At 49.7% G+C, this 23,947-nt stretch overlaps 1 protein-coding gene across 5 annotated transcripts in view; it reads right to left on the bottom strand.

Annotated features, from left to right (window-relative positions):
- LOC140385979 (uncharacterized) overlaps positions 1–23,947 on the bottom strand; it is a 115,708-nt gene that overhangs the window by 48,974 nt on the left and 42,787 nt on the right. For 4 of the 5 annotated variants that reach the window (XM_072468617.1, XM_072468618.1, XM_072468620.1 and 1 more), the window contains 3 exons: positions 16,004–16,123; positions 10,244–10,315; positions 8,714–8,818 (listed from right to left, as the gene is read on the bottom strand). In XM_072468617.1, coding sequence (XP_072324718.1) covers positions 8,714–8,818; positions 10,244–10,315; positions 16,004–16,123 — 297 coding nt within the window. The remainder of the gene's footprint in view (positions 1–8,713; positions 8,819–10,243; positions 10,316–16,003; positions 16,124–23,947) is intronic. The other variant, XM_072468619.1, reaches the window with a different exon arrangement.

Here is a 23,947-nt window from a genome sequence, read left to right as displayed (position 1 = left end):
CGGCTGCCATTTCACTATCGTGACTGATCATAAGCCCCTGCTGGGACTCTTCAGAGAGGATAAGCCAATACCGCCCATTGCTTCTGCACGGATCCAGCGCTGGGCTTTGTTGCTTGCGGCATATGAGTATTCTCTAGAGCACAAACCAGGTACGCAGATAGCAAATGCCGACGCACTGAGCCGATTGCCTTTATCGACCGGCCCCATGTCGACCCCCACGACCGGTGAGGTGGTCGCAACCCTAAATTTTATGGACACCTTGCCTGTCACGGCATCACAGATCCGTGAGTGGACCCAGACGGAGCCAGTCTTGTCAAAGGTTCGGCACATAGTCCTGTATGGTGGGCAGCATAGACAGCTCCCAGGCGAGTTGCGGGCATTTTCCTCCAAGCTGTCAGAGTTCAGCGTGGAAGATGGCATCCTCTTGTGGGGGACGCGTGTGATTGTCCCGGAAAAAGGCCAGGAGCTGATATTATCAGACTTGCACAATGGGCATCCGGGCGTGACCAAGATGAAAATGTTGGCCCGGAGTTATGTCTGGTGGCCAGGCCTCGACACCGACATTGAGAAGGTGGCCCAAAACTGCTCCATTTGCCAGGAGCATCAGAAGCTTCCGCCGGCCGCGCCCCTACATCACTGGGAATGGCCAGGGTGGCCTTGGGCACGCTTGCATGCAGATTTCGCAGGCCCTTTTCAGGGATCCATGTTCCTTCTGCTAATTTACGCCCAGTCCAAATGGCTGGAGGTGCATAAGATGCAGGGGACAACGTCCTGCGCAACAATTGAAAAAATGCGTTTATCATTTAGTACGCATGGCCTCCCCGAGGTGCTGGTCACGGATAATGGCACTCCATTCACGAGTGAGGAGTTTGCTAGGTTTACAAAGATGAACGGCATCCGCCATATCTGCACTGCCCCTTACCACCCGGCTTCAAATGGGTTGGCAGAGCGTGCAGTGCAAACATTCAAAAGAGGCCTAAAGAAGCAGTCTTCCGGATCAATGGACACGAGACTGGCTCGGTTTTTGTTTACGTACAGGACCACCCCCCATACAGTGACTGGGGTAGCTCCCGCAGAACTCCTAATGGGCCGGAGACTTCGCACCCGCCTTAGTATGGTCCTCCCGGACATTGGCGCAAAAGTACGCCGCACACAAGAACGGCAGGGACCGGGATTGTCTTGGCATCGTCCGATCCGGCAGTTTGCGCCCGGTGACCCAGTATTCGTGCGGAATTTTGCTGGTGGTGCCCAATGGGTTCCTGGTGTAATCTTTCGCCAAACGGGCCCTATATCGTACCAAGTGCAAGCCCAGGGTCGTCTCCAGCGAAAACATGTAGACCACGTCCGGTCCAGAAGATAATCCCCGCAAAAGATTCCCCGCCCCCCCGCTCAGTTCAACAGCGGCAAAGACCAGAAACAAGGGAAGGTAGTCCTCCAAATCTTCCACGGGTGCCTCACTCGAAGCCTGCGCAGGTCGTGACGGGACCGAATGGGGATAGAGACGCTGACATGACGGAGGCAGCAGACTCTGACTCCGAGATGGAGACACAGGATGAATCAGAGGGGGAATCCTCGGGTCCACAGGCCGTGGATGTACAACCGCGCCGTTCATCACGGAAGCGCCGGTCTCCGTCTCGTTATACGCCGCCAGATCCAGCGCCGCGTTCAAATGGCGTCCGGCCTGCGGCCAAACGAGTTCGACGCCTTCCTTCGCCAGGGCCTACGGTGGATTCCTTGGACTTTGGGGGGGAGGGATGTTATAACCTGCCTACTGACGATTGGCTGGGGACTAATGACTATCCCACAATCCTATGGGAATATGAACTTCCCCAATGAGGGGGGCGGAGAAACTCCTACTATAAATAAGCTGGCCAGTCCAGGAACCAGGAGGAAGGAGAAGGTAGCAAGGGAAGTTACTGCTACTGTTATGTATATATTGTTATTGTAAATAAACGTTATTATTTTGTATCCTTAAAACTCGTGCTGGATTCTTCGGGGCCCTTGCAAAACTTTAACACCCCTTTTGGCAGATATTGTTACAACAGGATGCCGTTTGGGATCATATCGACGTCAGAGGTATTCCACAGGTGTTCGCGCCTATGTTGACGACATAATCATTTGGTCCACCACCCCGCAGGAGCATATCAGTCGCCTCCAGCGCGTGTTCAAACGCATACGGGAGCAGGGCCTACGCCTCAACAGAGCCAAATGTTCCTTCGGCCAGACGGAACTCAAGTTCCTAGGGGACCACATCTCCCAGTTGGGTGTGCGGCCGGATGCGGACAAGGTGGCTGCCATCACAGCCATGAAAAAGCCAGAGGACAAGAAGGCGGTCCTCCGATTTCTGGGCATGGTCAACTTCCTAGGGAAGTTCATCCCTAACCTCGCCTCTCATACTACAGCTCTCAGGAACCTGGTCAGGAAGACGACAGACTTCCAATGGCTTCCTGCCCACGAGCGCGAATGGAAAGAACTTAAAACCAAACTTACCACGGCCCCGGTATTGGCCTTTTTTGATCCAGCGAAAGAGACAAAAATTTTGACCGATACCAGCCAATCTGGCATTGGGGCAGTGCTCCTGCAACGCGATGAGGCCTCATCATGGGCCCCCGTTGCATATGTGTCACGCGCCATGACCCCCATGGAACAGCGCTACGCGCAGATAGAAAAGGAGTGCCTGGGCCTGTTGACCGGTGTCGTCAAATTTCATGATTATGTCTACGGCCTTCCCCAATTCACCGTCGAGGCCGACCATCGCCTGCTGGTCAATGTTATACAAAAAGACTTGAACGACATGACGCCTCGCCTCCAGCGCATTCTGCTCAAACTCCGGTGATACGACTTTCAGCTCGTATACACCCCGGGCAAAGACCTGATCATAGCCGACGCTCTGTCCAGGGCAGTCAACACCCCATGTGACCCAGCGGGTTTCGTCTGCCAGGTTGACGTCCATGTGGCCTTTGTGGCCTCCAATCTACTGGCCACGGATGAACGCCTCGTCCAAATTCGCCGCGAGACTGCGGCTGACCCCCTGCTACAGCGTATCATGCGCCACCTAACAGACGGGTGGCTCAAGGGCCAATGCCCGCAGTTCTACAACATCAGAGACGATCTGGCGGTAGTCGATGGTGTCCTCCTGAAGCTGGACCGCATTGTTATCCCGCACAGCAAGCGCCAGCTCGTCTTGGAACAGCTACACGAGGGCCATCGTGGCGTGGAGAAGTGCCGCCGACGGGCTCGAGAGGCAGTGTACTGGTCCGGCATCAATGAGGACATCGCCAACACAGTGCTCAACTGCCCCACCAGTCAGCGGTTCCAGCCGGCCCAACCACGTGAGACCCTACAGCCCCATGAGTTGGTCACGTCCCCTTGGTCCAAGGTCGGCATCGACCTGTTCCACGCGCTGGGCAGGGACTATGTTCCAATTGTAGACTATTTTTCAAACTACCCGGAGGTGGTACGTTTACACAACATCACATTGTCTGCAGTCATCCATGCCTGTAAGGACACGTTTGCTCGACACGGCATCCCACTCACTGTGATGTCAGACAATGGCCCCTGCTTCTCAAGCCAGGAATGGTCCAACTTTGCCAGGAGGTACAACTTTGGGCATGTGACATCCAGTCCCCTGTACCCCCAATCCAACGGCAAAGCGGAGAAGGGCGTCCACATAGTCAAATGGCTCCTCTGCAAGGCTGCCGATGCTGGGTCCGATTTCTACCTCGCCCTGCTGGCCTATCGCTCGGCCCCACTGTCCACTGGCCCGTCGCCAGCCCAGCTGCTCATGGGTCGCACCCTGAGGACGATGGTGCCGTCCATTCACGTCCCAGACCTCGACCACGTTCCGGTCCTTCAACGAATGCAACTGTCCCGTGCACAGCACAAGGCGGCTCATGACGCCTGTGTAGCTGATCTCCCTGCTCTGGCTCCAGATGACAACGGCCACATCCATCATCCGGATGGTGGCTGGTCTGCAACTGCTGTGGTCCTTCGGCAGTTGGCTGCCTGCTCGTTCCTGGTTCATCTACCGGATGGCTCCATTCTGCACCGCAATCGACGTGCCCTTCATCTCGTTCCGCGCTCGCTCCATGATCCTCCGCCAGTCCCACGCCCTCCTGTTGTCCCTGACCTGGACTATGCAGAGATTCCGGTTACTCTGCATCCTCCTCACTCTGAGACAGTCCAGGCCGCTCCTCAGCTGGTGGCTCCTGACCCACCCTTGAGGCGGTCAACCAGAATTCGTCGCCCACCTCAGAGACTTGATTTGTGAACTTTGCACTAATGGACTCTCTGGTCTGTTCTGTTCTTCTGTTTAAACGTTCAAGTGGTTTGTATATAGTGTTCATCTCGTTATTTGTGTGACACACTGTTTTTTTCTGAACCAGGCACCTTCCCATGTAAATAGCTTAGTTTTATGTACATAGTCCTGTAAATATTTCGCACACATGTAGTCAGGAACATTCACCACACACTATTTATTGTCACGCAGGCACATTTTTTAATATAAAAGGGGGGATGTCATAATATACACCAGTATATCATGGTGCAGACGCACACTGATGGACACACAGTGGGACCAATCAACATACACAACACCGCAGCCAATCACCAGTGAGAGCACAAGCACTATAAAGACAGGGGACATCAGAGTTCCCGCTCGTTCGAGTAGCAGCTAGCTAGGAGCACAGGGCTCACAACCTGCAACACAAGACATTCACCATGTGCTGAGTGCATCAACTGGTTAGGACAAGGCAAAGGTCTTTAGTTAAAGCTGGTATCGTATTTACCCATAGTTCAAGTATGTTTAAATAGTTAACCTTTTAAAAAAATAGTGTTGCACTACTTCAAGTGTTGGTGACCTGTATGTGATCCAGAACACCCGACACATCAGTGCCCTGATTTGATCTACCAAAATGTATCACCCCACATTTATCTAAATTAAACTCCATCTACCATTCATCGGCCCACTGCCCCAATTGATCAACATCCCGTTGCAATCCTAGATAACCTTATTCACTGTCCACTATGCCAGGCATTGTCAAAGTGGGGGTGTTTGGAGGGTCGCGGAGCCATCCACTGCGACGTTCCCGATCGCGTGGTTTCAAGCGCAACGGCCGCAGCAGCCGGCTTTCAGAAATGCCGGCTGCGAACGGCTTTAAAAATGCATGTCTTCAATATGCTCAATGGCTGAGCTGCAGAACTCTCTTTGATGGTGAATTTTAGAGATTAAAAAGATTCACAATACTTTTAGAGTTAAGTAATTCCTCCCCATCTATGTCTAAAATCATCGCATTGTAATTTGTAGACATATCCCCAGGCTGTAAACCAACTCCATCAGAGGAAAACTGACATTCTGCATCTGCACTGTAGAGTCCTGAGAGAATAATGCCTGTTTCAATGAGGCCATTTCTTATTCTTCACTACTCTAGACTATAGAGTATAAGCCCAGTGTCACCTCCCGCATTAAAGTTAAGAGAAAATGGTGAGTGCGACGGTCGGCCGGCGTAGGTCACGAAGGTCGGCCGGCGTAGGTCACGAAGGTCGGCCGGCGTAGGTCACGAAGGATGCCGGTTGGTAAAAATGGTTCCCGGGCAAAATCATTTGAAAAACACTGCACTATGCCACCAATCTTGTTGTCATTTGCCTCCTAAATTCTCATCCAAATCATTAATATAAATAACAAGTAACAGTGGACCCAGCAGTGATCCCTGAGGCACAGGCCTCCAGTTTGAAAAACAACCCTCTACAACCACACTTTGCCTTCTGTCGTGAAGCCAATTTTGTATCCAATTGGCTACCTGACCCTGGATCCTGTGAGATTTAACCTTATGCAACAACCTACCATGCGGTACCTTGTCAAAGGCCTTGCTAAAGTCCATGTAGACAACGTCGACTGCACTGCCCTCATCTACCTTATTGGTTACCACTTCAAAAAACTCAAGCAAATTCGTGAAACATGATTTTCAACACACAAAGCCATGTTGACTGTCTCTAATCAGTCCTTGCCTCTCTAAATGCCTATCGATTCTGTCTCTCAGAATACCTTCCAACAACTTACCCACCACAGACATTAGGCTCACCGGTCTGCAGTTCCCAGGGCTTTTCCCTGCGGCCCTTCTTAAACAAAGGCTCAACATTTGCTACCCTCCAGTCTTCAGGCACCTCACCTGTGGCTGTCGACGATTCAAATATCTCTGCTGGGGGACCCGCAATTTCCTCCCTAGCCTCCCACAATGTCCTGGAATAAATTTCATCCGGTCCCGGGGATTTAGCTACCTTGATACGCTTTAAGACTTCTAGCATCTCCTTCTCTGTAATATGTACACTCGAAAGTTAAGTTAAGGTCTAGTATGAACTTTAGTATTCTGTAAAGTAACTTGTGTTGGGTGGTGATTGATTAGCTGTAACATTGTGAGATTGTGAATATACATTATTTGATTAAACAAAGTCACTCACAGTCATTTGTCCACTGCATACGGGTTAAAGACGTACTGTGGTAGCAACACAAGGTACAGTGAAAAGTATTCTTCTGTTTACAGTCCTGGCAGATCGCTCCATAAATGAATACATAGAACATACTATAATAACGGTTATAAAAAGATGCAGGAAGAGGATCTGTAGGGGAGAGCTTGCAGCGAGTCGCCACACTCCAGCACCTATATACTACATCTACAGGATCTCCATTATCCACTTTGCTTGTTACATCTTCAAAGAACTCCAGCAAATTTGCCAAACATGATTTACCCCTCATAAAACCATGCCGACTCTGATGGATTGAGTTTTGACTTTCCAAATGTCCTGATATTACTTCCTTAATCATAGATTCTAACAATTTCCCAACAACAGATGTTAAACTAACTGGTCTGTAATTTCCGACATTCTGCCTCCCTCCTTTGTGACTAAGGATGGTACAGTAGCATTTTTTCAATCTGTTGGAAACTTTTCTGTGTCCAGGGAATTTTGGAACATTATAACCAATGGATCCACTATCTCCGCTGACACTTCCTTTAACACCCTAGGATGTAGGCCATCGGGCCCGGGGGACTTGTCTGTCCTCAATCCCAATTGTTTGCTGAGTATTGTTTCCCTATTGATGCTGATTGTTCTCAGTTTCACCCTTTCTATTACCTCTGAATTGGCCATTCCTATAGGGATGGTACTAGTGTCCTCCACCGTGAAAACAGAGGCAAAATATTGATTGAGCATCTCTGCCATTTCTGTGTTCCCTACAATTAACTCTCTGGTTTCATCTTCCAAGGGACCAACATTCACGTTAGCGACTCTCTTCCCTTTTATGTACATTTAGAAGCTTTTTCTATCCTTTTTGATGTTTTGCGCTAGCTTTCTTTTGTAACTTACTTTTTTAGTAATCCTTTGTTAATGTTTAAAAACTTCCCAATCTGCCACTGGCCTTCGCAACATGGTATAACTTAGAATTTGTTTTTACAATGTCTTTAACCTCCTTGCTTAGCCGTGGATGATTTTTACACCTCTTATCATCTTTCTTCTTCTCTGGAATATATTTTATAGTTGTGAGGAATTGAGTTTTTCCTTAAACAACTGCCACTGCCCATCAGCTGTCCTACCTTTAAGCCTTCATGCCAACTCTACTCGGGCCAAATCTGTCCTCATGCCTGTGTTATTACCTTTGTTTAATTCCAGAACGCTGGTGGGGGGGCTCCACTTTCTCACCCCAGACTGAATTTTGAATTCTACCATACTGTGGTCACTATTCCCTAGATGATCCTTAACTATGAGGTCACCAATTAATCCCTCCTCATTACTCAATACCAAATCCAGAGTAGCCTGTTCCGTCGTTAGTTCCGAAATATATTGTTCCAAGAAACAATCTCTAACACATTCAGTGAACTCTCCCTCGAGGCTACCCTTGCCAATTTGATTAATCCAGACTATGTCCATATTAAAATCACCCATGATTATTGTTGTACTTTCCTTACAAGCCCCCAGTATTTCCTGGCTTATACCGTGCCCCACTGCAGAACTACTGTTTGGTGACGTATAGATTAATCCTACCCGGGGCTTCTTCCCTTTGTTATTTCTAACCAGACTGATGCCACATCTTGATCTCCAGTACTTATATAATTTCTCATTACAGCACCAATCCCTTCCTTCACCAGCAAAGCTACACCTCCTCCTTTTCCTTTCAGTCTATCTTTCTGGAATAGAGTACCCTTGGATATTCAATTCCCAGACCTGGTCTCCTTGTAACCATGTCTCAGTAATCGCCACCACATTATACCCCTTTGTCTCTATTTGCTGCGTTAACTCATTAATTTTGATCTGAATGCTTTCTGCATTTAGATACAAAGCTTTTAAATTTGTTCGATTGCCAAGGTTTCCTACTCTTTTATAATTCCTTGGTACAAAAGGACATTCACCCGTTCTGTCTCTCACCTTTATTCTCTGGTAACCGTCCACCACATCGCTAACCTCGTCCTTTAATTTTGGTTTTCTAATTTTCCTTGCAACTGAACACCTCCCCCCCCCCCCCCCCCCCCGCCCCACCGGCCCCCATTCAGTTTAAAATCCTATCTTCAGCCCTAGTTGTGCGATTCGCCGGGACTCTAGTCCCAGCATGATTCAGGTGAAGACTGCCCCATCCGAACAGCTCCCTCCTTCCCCAGTACTGGCGCCAATGTCCCATGAATTCAAACCCATTTAAATCTCTCACACCAAAACGTGCATTTAATACCTTGCACGTCAGTTCTTTCACACATTTGTGAAGTTTTGCATTTTCCGCTGCGAGCATTTTACATTCTTCATTCGTCTTCACGATGCGTTTTTGCACTGTTTCATTCTAAAACGTAAATTGAAATTAAACAGTTGAATTGTAAAATAAGCGCCAGAATCTCCATAATGCCTTACCACAGAAACCAAAAATGTTTCTTTTATAGAAAAATGTACAGGAACCAGAGAAGTTGAATGTATGTGTAAGACAAAAATGAAAGGAGAGGAACCACAAACTCTGGCGATTTACATAACAAAGGTCACCATTAGAGCGTTCATGGAAAAAAAATCATTTCAAAATTCATTGGAAAAGGAACTTGGCAAATATGAAACACATTCATTTGGTGACGCAGAACTTGAGTATTGCTGACATATTTTGTCAAAGCTTTTCGCCTTGACTCATCAGGAAATTCTACAAGAAGACCAATGTCAGGGGCAACCACAAATTTATATATAGTGTGCATACGGTATAAATTTGCTGTTCCCCTTGGATTTGTATTCCTGCAAAATGCCCTGATGAATGCCAGATGAAAACGGGTGGCATAGTGGTTAGCACTGCTGCCTCACAACGCCAAGGACCCAGGTTCAATTCCGGCCTCGAGTAACTGTCTGTGTGGAGTTTGCACGTTCTCCCAGTGTCTGCGTGGGTTTCCTCCGGGTGCTCCGTTTTCCTCCCACTGTCCAAAGGTGTGCAGGTTAGGTGGATTGGCTATTCCAAATTGCCCCTTAGTGTCCAAGTATGTGCATGTTAGCTGGGGTTATGGGGATAGGGCGGGGGAGTGGGCCTAGTTGGGGTGCTCTTTCCAAGGGTCTGTGCAGACTTGGTGGGCCGTGTGGCCTCTTTCTGCACTGTAGGAATCCTATGAATCTATGGGAGCACCCTATCGGCCATGCTCTGCCAGAAAAGCAGCTCGCAGCTTGGCCGATAAAGGCTGGGAGACCCTGCCCGCGGGATCTACATGGCTCGCAATGCCCCACAAGATCTCATTGGACGTTGCAATGTAAATTCCGCCCAGCGCGGGCGGGATCACATTTTGGCAAATCTGCATATTAGAGCGAGACAGCTAGTGTCACTCTAATATGTAGATTCCCGAGGTTACCTGAGGCTTTGGGATTCATCCCTTACGCCTCAGGAGACCTCGGGTGAGCGCTATTCAGCACTGGTCCCCACAAGTGGGGACCAGATGGAACGGCACACTTGGGTTTCTCCAACTCTTAGAATGGTGTATGGTTCATAAAATCACAAGAAGGGGAAGGCCGAAACAAGCGGAGTCAAAACATACTTAAGAGAGATTACAGATTAAGCATCTTGCTTGAATGTTTCTGGCATAGGATCACGCCCACAGGGAATACAGATTGGAAAATTACACATTTATGGCCTTATTTTTCCATCCATAAAATTAACTGATGTAAAATTAATTAATTGATGCCTCTGTTGATGTGTCAAGGGGCAAAACTTGCACGTCTATTTTTACTTCTCGAATACAACACTAACCTTGCTAGTTTTATGAGATGACGTAGGGCTGCCTAAAGAGTCTCTCACTTTCAAATCAATTGCTGCACATTGCTGAAACCAAGAAAATGTTTCTTTATTGCTCCTCCCATCTTAATGCCTGGTGTTCGTCAATAGATTATAATTACTTTCCCATTAACTAGTAAACTATTACTAAATATATATTACATAATAGAGCCTTCAGCCGAATTACTTTCCAAGCATTAACATTCTTTATTAAAATAGTGGAAAAGGTTAAGGGAGGGAGGTGGGGGGGAGGTGGGTTTCGTTGAGGCAGGAACAGTTAGTGGGGGAGGGGGACTGGGAAACTGTGTATGTAAGCCACGTTGGCTGGGTGCGGTTGTTAGTTGGTGGGGGTCATTTACTTTGTTGTTTTTCCTCTTGAAAATTGCTGTCAAAAATTTATAAATGCCTGAATAAAAAATACTTTCCAAAAAACAAATAGCGGAGAAGGAATGTGATAGGTGTAGGTTAAGCATTTGTGCAATAAGAGATGTTGATCCAACCATGATTAGTCAGGTTTGATCACGCTATTTTATGTTGTGATGGTGCTGCCACGGGAAAGTGGGGGGAGGCGCTGGGGGGCAAGCGGGCGGCAACCATGCATGGCACCACAATGCCAACCCTTGTGGGCAGCACGGTAGCATAGTGGTTAGCACTATAGCTTCACAGCGCTGGGGTCCCAGGTTCGATTCCCGGCTTGGGTCACTGTCTGTGCGGAGTCTGCACTTTCTCCCCGTGTCTGCGTGGGTTTCCTCCGGGTGCTCTGGTTTCCACCCACAGTCCAAAGATGTGCAGGTTAGGTGGATTGGCAATGCTAAATTGCCCTTGGGTTAGATGGGGTTGCAGTGTTACGGGGATAGGGTGGAGGTGAGGGTTAAGTAGGGTGTTCTTTCCAAGAGCCGGTGCAGACTCGATGGGCCGAATGGCCTCTTTCTGCACTGTAAATTCTATGATTCTTGGATAGTGTGCATCCGTTCCAGGGGCAACCCTTGTCCCTGCCCATCTGCCCCATCAACCACCCATAACCCCCACCGACTGCCGAGGCCTCTGGCCGTGCGGCTGAAGGCTATCGCTAATAGGGAATTGGCAACCGTGCTTAAGTGAGCACTTCACACAACCCAAGTGGATTTCTGTGGGTAGGCGGGCCATGGAGCATGTGGGAGTCATTGCATAGCATCCCAATCAAACCGTAATGCCTGTACACCGTGCCTGAACACTGCAGGAGGCAACACCTCACACGCAGCAGCCAACATCCAAACACCCAGGGTACGGGACACAGCTCTGGGGACATGTCCATAGCCGGAGGGTGGTGAGTACCACAGGGAGAAGACCATCGCCCGGTCCAGGTGATGTTATGACCGGGTGTCTGAGGTACAGGTCTGGGGCCCGGTGAGGGGGGCCCGCTGCAGCCTGCAGTACGTGGGGAGGGCATTCCGGGTGGTGGTGGGGAATCAAGGGGAGAGTTGAGAGTCCCGGAGTGAGAGTCACCGCTGTTTGTCAGTCTAACACCCTCTCCCAATTCCTTACAGATGTTGAATGCCATGGCAGGGATTTTGCATCCAGCAGACGTTGCCCTAGTGGTGCTCCGGCCAGACGCCGGAGACAGCGACAGCAGCAGCGTCTGCAGATGCTCGAGATGGCGGACCATGTGCCGGACCCCGTCCCACACCCGAGGACCTGGTCGTCCATCAGGCCAGGGAGAGACTAGAGGGGGGGGGGTCCTGTGACGGCTCAGGGCGTACAGGCATCACTGGTCATTCGAACAGATGACGGACACGTGTGCCGCAGGGGGTTCCGCTCAACAAGGAGACGGTGCAGTACCTGTGCCGTGTCTTCGCGGACTTGACACCACATGGAGGAGGACACCTGCTCCCGGTGGCCGCCAAGGTCACTGCAGCCCTGAACCTTTACGCATCGGGATCCTTCCAGGGCTCTAGCAGGAACCTGTGTGGCAGCTCGCAGGCCACAGCCCACAGGTGCATCTGACAGGTCACGGATGCCCTGTTTGCCCGGACGGAAAACGACATCAACTTTGACGTGGACCAAGCCCAGCAAGATGCCCAGGCAGCAGGTTTCTCCACCATCACCAGGACATTCCACGTCCAGGGGGTAGTGGGTGGCACGCATGTTGCCCTGCGCTCACCAGGCCGTCTGGGAGTGCCCTAGGTTAACAGAAAGGAGTTCCACACCCTAAACATACAGCTCATGTGCGACCACCACATGAAGATCATGCCGGGGAGTGTCCAAGACAGTTTCATCCTGGTGCAATCGGTCATCCCCGGCCTCTTCGAGGCGTACCCCAGGATAGCCGGCTGGTTCTTGGGGGATAAGGGGTACCATTGAGGACCTGGCTAATCACGCCAGTATGGAGGTCGGAGACCGAAGCGGAGACCTGGTACAACGCCATGCGGCCACCCGGGCTGTCATTGAGCGGTGCATCGGACTCCTCAAGATACGGAGCCGGTGCCTCGACCACTTTAGTGGTGCAGTCCAGTACACCCCTCGGAGAGTCGCCTGCTTTGTATGGTCTACTGTGTCCTCCACAACCTCACAAAAGCCTGGCGATGAGCTGGAGGTTGGTAATGAGGAACATGTGGCCACCTCCGAGGAGGAGGAGGGGAAAGAGGAGGATGATGCGACGTGTGGTGAGGTGGGCCAGGGTTCGGAGGTCGGCCCGCACTGCAAAAGTGACAGAGGCATCATACTGGTTGTGCGCAAGGGTGTTTGATGTGTAATACAATTCCCCAATCTCCCGATGGTGCCGCCCTCCCCCACCCCCTCTGACCCCCCCCCAACCCTCCTCACCCTCTACCGACCCCCTCTCCCCCGGTGCCCTCAGTGATCCTCGATTTGCTTTGCCTTCCTCGTTATATCGCTACGTCTAGGTGTGTCTCCAGGATGCACATCTGAGGTGGAGGCAGCCACCTGTCTACCTGCATCATCTGGCTCTGGCGGCTCCCCAATGCCTGCACCATCGTGTTGACGCGATAGGTGATGCCCCTCAGTGACTGGCCCATGCTCTGCAGCGCCTCGGCAATGCCCACTGCGACTGGGACAGGCTCCACAGCACCCCAACCATTCCAATCTGAGAATGGGACAGGTCCCGCAGAACCTCATCAAGGTCAGCCTGATACTGGGGGACATCCCCCCCGCGAGTCGGATATTCTGCTGAGAACCTCAGCCACGGCCATCACCGCCAGCGCGACACCTCGTCACCTCCACTCATGGTGCCGGCGTCATGCACCAGGCTCTCCACTGTGGTTGCCGCCCTAGCAGTATTGGCCTCGGTGCCACGCAATGTCAGTGACATCTCCTGCGCCCGTAGCCTCTGGGACTCCTCCAATCAGCTACGGATCTGCTGGAGTGTCGCTGATATCTCCCTCTGAATGTCCCGACCGCTCCCCATCATCAGCATCAGGCTGGGACGCAGCTGGGTCCTGGGATCCAGCAGACCTCCGACTGCTGTCCCGCCTGGGGGTTCCTGCCTCCACCTGATGTCCATCAGCAGCTGTGTGGTGCTCACCGGATTGTGCCCCTGAAGCCTGACCACTGACATTTCCCACCGAGGTGCAGTATCCACGAGAGTGGGAATTGCAGCTGTGGCGTCAAAATCATGTCTTCCTCGGAGCTCCTCTCCGAGGTGGTCTCCTGGGAGGCTGGAGAGGGGGCCACCCGGGATGGTCTGGCGCCGTCGGCTGAAGGACCTGGGGGAGAATGGACATGTGGTCAGTGGGAGGGATGGGTCAGTCAGTAAGGCAATAACACCTCACATTTGCCAGGTCCTCCGGGTGCAACCCTGTGGTCCCTCACCTCTGCGGCGTCCACCAACCTCCATGTGGGTGACCACCCTGTCTTCGGCCACACCAATCACCTCCTGAGCCTGCTCCTCAAAGGAGGTAAGGACTCTTAAGTCCAGCACCCCTCCGCCAGATGGGCCCTCTCCCAGCGATTCTGGGAGAGCTTTTCCTGAGGGGATACAGAGAGGGCATTGTTACGCACATGCATAGCCCGCACTGGTGAGGGGTGTGAAGGAAGGGTTGATGGAGGTTTGAATGGAGAGGGGGGGGGGGGGGTTGAAGGGAGGGTTGAGGGTGGCATGCAGAGTTGGGGGGGCTGTATGCTCGCGTGGGGGCGTTGGTGTCTACTCACCCATGTTGCCCGATTTTGACCTTTTCCGGAGCTAGAGGCCAGTCCGCCTGGTCACTCTCCCGAAGCTTACAGCTGCCGGCGCCTCGTCCCAGGCCCTGTGGCTCACCCTACGGGGCCCCTGGGGGAACAGGGCATCCCTCTTGACCTCCAATAGCAGCCTCTCCAGATCAGCGTCCCCGAATCTTGGGGCCGGTCTCCTGTGCGCCATTGTTGCGAGCTGGCTAGGGTTGGCTGAACAAATGCAGCCTAAGTGCTGCTCGACCTTGTTAGTGGGGGGCTGGCGAACGCGGTGCCGGCGAATCGGCTGGCGAGCCTTCATTTACGGCGAGAAGCCCATGGGGTCACATTTAGTGAACCAATTAACGTTGAATTGCATTGCCAGCCTCGCTAGGCCGAGCGCTGGGAAGCTCGCGGCAGTTCCCGCTCGCTACCATACTTAGACATCTTCCCGGAGAATCGCGCCCTAAGTCCTGTGACGGGGGCCGAAATTTGGAAGTGTTTCCCCCTGTGGCGGCCGGCAGGAAAACATACCAAATTCCAATCCCGACCTCATTATTTATGCACCTGGGTGTTTTATGGGCGTGTTCAATGGTGGGTCCGCCCTGGTGGCGCTATCGTGTCTGGGCACCATATCGAAGAGTAGCCCAACATCACTGACCCACTATTGAAGAAGGAAGGTGGACCACCCGGAATTGAAGATAGATCTCCCGGAGCACTCCGAGGCCAGAAGGTGGACCCCCTGAGAACGAACATGGATCTCCCGGGACTTTCTGAGACCGGAACTCAGACCCCCCCCCCTCCCAGGACACCTAATCTGGAAGGTCCACCTGAAAATGTTCCCCAGTTCCACCGTGATACACAATCAATACGCTTGAGTCCACGTGGATACATATTGATTCAGCTTTAATCAGATAGAACTGTACCCAGCAGCGAAGTTACAGAAGTGAAGGCTGCTGGGACGGCATTGGTTCTTATACCCCGCCTCTCAGGGCGGGGCTATGTACATTGCCCAATGGTAGCCCCGCGGTCTAGCCAATGGTTATTCCTCTCTCTGGTACCGCAATACCTGGTATTACCACACACCGCTCTGGTGTTCCAGGGTCGCAGGCGGCCTCCATCCTGTCCCAGGCATTGTTCAGGTGAGCCCCAACATCCGCAAGCCACGCTGTTCCGAACATGTTTCATGACGGTGTGCTTTCCTGCCGGCATCACAGAGAATCGGGCATTGGGGGAGGGCTTCATCTGCATCCAATTAATGGGCTGGAAATGAGTTTCATGCCGGTCTTTGGTGGGTTTTCTGACCTGCTGTGGTGGGCAGCAGCGGAAGATTCCTCTGGAAATTCACGCCCCCTCGCCCACCATTGAACCCGCCGACGGAGGCTTGGGGAATTCCGCCCCTATACAAGTTCAAATAGACAACAAACCAGACAATCGCTAAAACCCAATAAATAGAAAGAAAAGCTGCTGATGGTTTCAGTTCTGACAGATACATTCCTGATTAAAAGTATAAGATTGGATTTTCTTGAAAGTGGTTAATCAAGCCTCAAACCAAAACAATCTGCACTAAACATTTATACTAAAGATGTTCACCTCTTGTTTCGAATGTTTGATTTTATTGTTCGCCGCAGGTGCTTTTTCCTTCAAATCTATGATTTCTTTATGGTCAGTGTCCTCACCTGGAGGTATCCCACTAGAATGGCTGTTGGATTCCTGGAACAGAATTACATTGTACACCTTAACGCACTTTTAACCTGACCACATTTGTGGATTAGTGGCACTAATCTGGGCAAAAGATCAATCAATTTTTTTTTTAAACGTCTCAGTATCTTATACAATTTTTTTTTTGTACCATTATTTATTCTGCACAGCTTTCCCCTCACTGCAAGGGATAATATTTGTCTCCGATTTGTGCCCAGGGACAAGGTGGTAACAGAGTGAAAATCAAATGGGGAGCAGAGGTATCCACTAATTCCTGTTTGTCCCCCCTCACACCCCCCCCCCCCCCCAGATCCCAGATCTTAAGGTCCATGGCCACAATGTCGTTAAAATCCCTGGCAAAGGTAGGGTTACCATCGGTCGTGCTGGAAAGGCCCAGGGAAGATCATAGGCATAGATGGCAAAACAATTATTTTGCAACATGGCAATCAAACTGTTAGGGTACATTCATCAAGGATAATGGGTACAGATTACAAATTTTCAAATTTAGACAGAGCAGACAGACATGACGAGGAACGCAAGTATTACAGAACTATGAGGACCAGTTAACTGATTATAGACAGGGTTTCTGCAGAGGAATACAACATTTTTGATGAATTAGAACAGGCCATTTTTCCAAAAGGACAACTGCCAAAAGTTGGTACAAAAGTGACATACTTGCCTGAAGGGTCTAGTCAATGGAAGGATGCAACTGTTATTAGTAGAGCAGGGAAGGCCACTGGAAAGTATAAACATTGGTTGAATGTACAGCAGTCAGGGGAGGGAATCAAGACAATGCATTGGGAACACGAAGTTCAAAAATGGAGGGCACAGAAACGCAGTGCCAGTTCAGATAGCACATCGGATAGTGAACAGGTCCGCAGAAAAAGATCGTGAACTATTGAAAGGACATCCCACAGCAGAAGGGAAAGATCAAGCAGTAGCAGTACAGAACGAGATACCAGGCGGGATACGGGACGTAGTTTATCAAGGTCTCGGAACATGAATAAGACTACAAATACTAATAGGAGTAGAAGCCCACATGCACGTGAGATTTTGGTGGCTTCCAATAAATTGGATGAAAAAGTTATCAAAGGTGCCAAACAGCAAGAACTGCATAGTTGGAATGAATTGGGGTACACACAGAAGTACCGGATAGGGGACAAAGAGCTCTATCCCACAGATGGATTTGCACAGAAAAGGTTCTTACAGATGGAACTTATAAGGCAAAGGCCAGGCTTGTGGCAAGGGGATTTAAAGAAAACTTAGAAGATCAGGATTTAAGGGTAGATTCACCTACAGCAGGAAAGGTTATTTTAAAGATCTTCTTGGCTCTATTAGCCATGAAGGCATGGGAATGCAAATCTATAGATATAAAAGCTGCCTTTTTGCAGGGGCATCAGCTCCAGAGAGATATTTTTCTCTGTTCTCCTAAAGAAGCAGCTAACACAGAATGGATACTCTGGAAGTTCAATAAATGTGTATATGGATTAAATGATGCATCTAGAGTCTGGTATTTTTCGGTAAGGTCAGTTTTGTTAAAGTTAGGCTGTTGCCAGTTGAAAGCAGATCCTGCAATGTTTTACTGGCACTAAAAAGGAAATCTTTCTGGCATCTTTATGATGCATGTCGATGATTTTATGTGGTGTGGGAATAGTTATTCCGGAGCTATTGTAATCTCTGATTTGAGGAAAGGATTCAGGGTGGAAGTCAGGCTTCCGGTGCATTTAAATATATTGGACTGGAAATCGGACAGACTAAGTTAGGGGCAACTTTACGTCAGCAATCTTATTTGGAAAGCATCAGCCCAATAGCAATTAGTCATGGCCGAGTTTCACAAAAAGACGCAATGGTTTCAAAGATGGAAAAAGAGCAACTGCGAAGTTTAATTGGGCAATTGAATTGGTTAGGTAGACAGACTAGACCGGACGCGAGTTCTGATGTCTTGGAGTTGAGTACAAAAATGAATGATCCCAAAGTGGAAGACATAATAAGAGCAAATAAAGCGTTGGTCAAACTAAAAATGCAGGAGTGTGTTTCGAGGTGCCCGGTTTTAGGTGACCGTAGACACTTGAAACTCATAGTTTATAGTGATGCGTCCTATGCAAATTTATGTGATGGGGTTTCAAGCGCAGGAGGTTTTATAATTTTCCTTTTTGGGAACAGTGGTAAATGTTGCACTCTTGTGTGGGGAAACAAAGAAAATAAGGAGTGGTCAAAAGCACTTTGGCTGCTGAGACGTTAAGTCTTGTAGAGGCGGTGGATATGGCCTTTTATATATCTCAGATATTGACAGAAATTTTGGGATAAGGGGATTTGGGTAATATACCTATTGAATATCACATTGACAATAAATCCCTGTGGGAAAATGTGCACTCTACAAAAAGTGTCAATGAAAAAAGGTTAAGGATAGACATCGCAAGTTTGAAGCAGATGTTGGACAGAGGGGAAATAGCAAAAATTAAATGGGTCGACAGTAGCTGTCAATTGTCAGACTGTTTTCAAAAAGAGGGGCTAGTTCACAGAAACCTTTGTATATTGTTAATGAAGGGCGCCTGTTTCTGTGACTGTTACTTTTTCTTCCGAAAGAAAAATGGAAAAAAAAGAGAAGGGGAGGAAATTGCGTGTTTTTTTGAGTTTCTTGTAATTTTGTTTTCACCTAATGATTTTTTTTCTCCAAGGAAGGGGAGACTGTTAAGTAATGGGTTGAGAGACATTCCAATTCGTTGTCTCATTTATGTTAAGTATCCAATAATTGACACTGATATGCAAAGAGGCTTCAGGTGGCCTTTGGGTCAGGTGATGTGAAGACAGTGTTTTGTGCAGAGTCTGTTGAAGTGAAATAAAAGTGTTTGAGAAAAGGAGAAGAACATTTGACTCTTTATACAACAGCAGCTAAACGTCGAACAGGTAACTGACCCTGTTGCGATAGAAATACTGCTTGAGGTAGTTTGCTCTCTGAAAGGGGCACATCTGGACCTCCCATGCCTTGAACTCCTGCTGTGCAGGTGTCTGATCATCCTGGCTGGCAGCTGTGTAGTTACAGCAGTGCCTAGAAGACAGTAGTGGCCACTGTTGGGAAAACAACCAGCCCCCATGAAGAAGAGAAGATATGTTCAGGAATTTGCGGGGAGGGAGGGTGCATTGCTGGGTAAGTGGTCACGTTAAAGAAACTGAGGGTGGGAGAAGGGCAGAGCATTTAGGAATAGAAACGAGAATCAAACTGAGTCAGCATGGCTTCAGGAATGGGAAATCATTCCTGACAAATTTATTAGAATTCTTTGTGGATAGATAAAGGGGAACCATTAGATGCAACATACTTGGATTTCCAAAAAAGTGTTTGATAAAGTACCGCATAAAAGGCTACTAAATAAAATAAGAGCCCATGGAGTTGGTGGTAGTATATTAGCATGGATCGGGATTGGCTAACTGATAGAAAACACAGGGTGGGAATTAGCCAGCCCATTCGCCGCGGATGCAAATCCTGTTATGACTGCTAAATCTCGTCAGAGGGCATAACGGGCGTAACACCGTTGAAATCTCAGTTTGAGTTCTTACCCTCCTCCCGCTGGTGACATGTCAGGTTAACCCCAGAAAGGGTATGAACCTGATTTTCACAATTTTAAATATATTTACATTCACTTACCAGGCTTCACGCCATTGCGCAGGCATTGCCAGTTGTGGGGAGGATGGGCGGTGCCAGTGACGGAGCAGGGTGTGTCTGGATGCTGATGGAGAGGAGAGGGTTGCGGGGGTCTTGGGTCATCCTTATGATTGCGAGATGTGCAGCACGGTGGCGCAGTGGGTTAGCCCTGCTGCCTCACGGCGCCTAGGACCTGGGTTCGAATCCCGGCTCTGGGTCACTGTCCGTGTGGAGTTTGCACATTCTGTGTTTGCCCCCACAACCCAAACATGTGCAGGGTAGGTGGATTGGCCATGCTAAATTGCCCCTGAATTGGAACAAAAAAAATGAATTGGGTACTCTAAATTTAAAAAAAATAATAATTGCGAGATGTGCAATTATTGGGGGGTGGGTTGCCCCAATCTTTGCATGGTGGGGGAGTAGGTTGCCCTTCTGTGAGTGGGGATTGGGGGGGGTGTTTTCTTTACCCGCTAGGGGGTCCCGAAGTCTGTTAGGTGGCAGAGGGGGGGTCTTTAATTTAACCTTAAGATTGTTGAGACCTTTCAAAATGACCCGCCGATCTCAGACTCCGTTTTGCCGGTGTGTTCAGGCCTCGCCCCTCCAGCTGGCTGTGTGGTCTTCGCCAAATTCTTGCGCACAGCGTTGTCTTGACAGGCGAAAGAGGCGTCTGAGAAGCCGGCGAATTTCACACAGCTTGGGCGAAATTCTCCTACCCGCCCCGCCACATTTCTGCCCCGACCGGCCGGCGGGAGTCTCCGCAACACCGGCCGGTCAATGGGGTTTCCCATTGTGGGGCAGCCCCACGCCGTCGGGAAACCCCCCGGCGCCGGCAAAACGGAGACTCCCGCCGGCGGAGAATGACGCCCCTTGTCTCTCCTGATCCAGCACTCTGCAATTTTGGGAAAATTCTTCCCAGAGAATTGGGACAAAGGGGGCATTTTCAGGGTGGCAACCTGCAACTAGTGGAATGCCACAGGGATCAGTGTCGGGGCTAAAATATATATTAACGACTTGGATGATTGAGGTGAATGTACCATTGCTAAGTTTGAGGATGACACAAAGATAGTTGGGAAGGCAAGTGATGAGGATGACACAAAGAGTCTACAGAGGTGTAGACTGGCTAGGTGAGTGGACAAAACCTTGGCAGGTGGAATGTAATGTAGGAAAATGTGAAGTTATTCCCTTTGGAAGGAAGAATAAGGGAGCTAAAGTTCAGCAAGTAAGGGAAGGCAAATGGGATGTTGACCTTTATTTCAAAGGGAATGGAATATAAAAATAGGGAAGTCTTGCTATAATTATTCCAATCACTAGTTAGACCACACCTAGAACACTGTGAACAGTTTTGGTCTCCATATCTAAGGAACGATAGACTGGCATTGGTGGCAGTCCGGTGTAGGTTCATTCCGGGTGTGGAGGGATTTTCTTATGAGGAGAGGTTGTATAGATTGGGCCTGTACTCATTGAAGTTTAGAAGAATGAGGCAAAGTTATTGAGACATATAAGATTCTCAGGGGGGCTCGACAGGGTAGATGCTGAGAGGTTGTTTCCCCTTTTGGGAGAGTCTAGGACCAGAGGACATAATCTCAGAGTAAGGGGTCGCTCATTTAAGACAGAAATGAGGAGGAATTTCTTCTCTCAGAGGGTAGTGAATCTATGGAATTCTTTACCGCAGAGAGCTGTAGAGGTTGCATCGTTAAGTATGTTCGAGGCTAGGGGCCGCACGGTGGCGCAGTGGGTTAGCCCTGCAGCCTCACGGCGCCGAGGTCCCAGGTTCGATCCTGGCTCTGGGTCACTGTCCGTGTGGAGTTTGCACATTCTCCCCGTGTTTGCATGGGTTTCGCCCCCACAACCCAAAGATGTGCAGGGGAGGTGGATTGTCCACGCTAAATTGCCCCTTAATTGGAAAAAATGAATTGGGTACTCTAAAAAAAATTTTTTAATGTTCGAGGCTGAGATAAACAGATTTTTAATCAGAAATGGAATCAAGGGTTATGGGGATAAGGAGGAAAAGTGGATTTGAGGATTATCACATCAGAAGTCATTTTTTTTTAATAAACAATTTTATTGGTGTAATTTTGGCATATAATACTGTACAGAAAGAAAGGCAAGTAACGCATAGTGCAAACCACAACTCCATTCTCGCCAGGACCTGTCTAAACCACCCCCTACTCTACTCTACCCTGGCCCCCACCCCCCTGCTGACGATTAATTCTCCGCAAAGAAGTCACGCGGCCACCTCCGGGCGAATCCTGCTAGTGAACCTCTCAAGGCCAACCTTCTCTAGACCGAGAAAGCTCGCCATGTCCAATAGCCATACTTCGGTCTTTGGGGGCTTTGAGTTCCTCCAAGCCAACAGTATTCATCTCTGGGCTACCAGGGAAGCAAAGGCCACGATTTCGGCCTCCTTCTCCTCCTGGACCCCCGGGTCCTCCGACGCCCCAAAGATTGCCACCTCAGGACTCATTACCACCCCAGTTTTCAAAACCCGGGACATGATGTCCGCGAATCCCTGCCAGTACCCCCGGGGTCTAGGGCACGACCAGAACATGTGCACCTGATTAGCCGGCCCACCGGTGCATCTGGCACACTTGTCCTCCAGCCCGAAGAATTTACTCATCCAGGCCACCGTCATGTGGGCCCGGTGCACGACCTTAAACTGGATCAGACTGAGCCTGGCGCATGTTGCGGTCGTGTTTCCTCTGCCCAGAGCTTCTGCCCAAATACCATCCTCCATCCCCCCCCGAACTCCTCTTCCCACTTAAGCTACAGGTCCTCAGTCTGTGTATCCTCTGCTCCCATTAGTTCTTTGTAAATATCTGAGACTCTACCCTCACCTACCTCTCCCCTAGAAACTACCCTGTCCTGCCTCCCCTTTGGCGGGAGGCGTGGGAGAACGGCACCAGTCTGCGTACGAAATCCCGCACCTGTAAGTATCTAAAGTCATTCCCTCCCGCCAGCCCAAACTTCTCCTCCAACGCCCTCGTGCTCGGAAAGCTCCCTTCCAGGAACAGATCACCCCAACAATAATGCAATTTAAATCAAACAGAGATAAGAAGTACTCGGCACTCTCAGCCCTTCCCTTCCACACACAGAAAAAGATTGCAAAAAATTCCCCCGAAACCCCCATCATAACCGCACCTTTTTAACTATTTTCTTTTTTATTTTCCCCCTACCAAAACTCCAACCAAACAAGAAACCCAAAAAGGAAACATTCAGGGAAACCACGAAAAATAACAAGAAAAACACATCGCAACCAAAATACATCAACCTAGAGCGGTCGAAAAAACGAAAAGAACGGCCCCACGCATGCAGGCATCTCTCACAGCGAGAGAGAAACAAAATAGACTTAAAAGTTCTACCATGAGTCCAAGAGTCCTCAGCTCAGGGCCAGCCCTTGCTTCTTTTTTTAAAATTTTAAAATATATTTTTATTAAAGTTTTCGAACACAATTTTTCCCCCGTACAAATCAACAAAAATGGTAACATGATAACTGACAGATAACATTATTAAAATAAAATAGTGAACTAACAAAATAACACGAAATAGGGCTCCCCCCCCGCCCCCTCACCCCATCTAGAACACAAACAATTTAACCGCCCCCCTTCCCTCCCCCCCCCACCCCCCCCCCCCCCCTCTGGGCTGCTGCTGCTGGCTATCTATTTTCCCCCTAACGTTCCGCTAGATAGTCGAGGAACGGTTGCCACCGCCTGGTGAACCCTTGAGCCGATCCTCTCAGCACAAACTTCATCCGCTCCAGTTTTATGAACCCCACCATATCGTTTACCCAGGCCTCCACGCCGGGGGGTTTCGCTTCCTTCCACATGAGTAAAATCTTACGCCGGGCTACTAGGGACGCAAAGGCCATAATATCGGCCTCTTTCGCCTCCTGCACTCCCGGCTCCTCCGCTACCCCAAATATAGCTAACCCCCAGCTTGGCTTGACCCGGACCTTCACCACCTTCGAGATCACTCCCGCCACTCCCCTCCAATACCCCTACAGTGCGGGATACGACCAAAATATATGTGTGTGGTTCGCCGGGCTTCCCCCGCACCTCCCGCATTTGTCCTCCACTCCAAAGAACCTGCTCAACCTCGCTCCCGTTATGTGTGCTCTATGTAGCACCTTAAATTGGACCAGGCTAAGCCTGGCACACGAGGAAGAGGAATTTACCCTACTTCGGGCATCAGCCCACAAA

Source organism: Scyliorhinus torazame, chromosome 11 (genome assembly GCF_047496885.1).
Source record: "Scyliorhinus torazame isolate Kashiwa2021f chromosome 11, sScyTor2.1, whole genome shotgun sequence".
Classification (NCBI taxonomy): Eukaryota; Metazoa; Chordata; class Chondrichthyes; order Carcharhiniformes; family Scyliorhinidae; genus Scyliorhinus; species Scyliorhinus torazame.
This window is presented reverse-complemented; position numbering and strand designations above follow the sequence as displayed.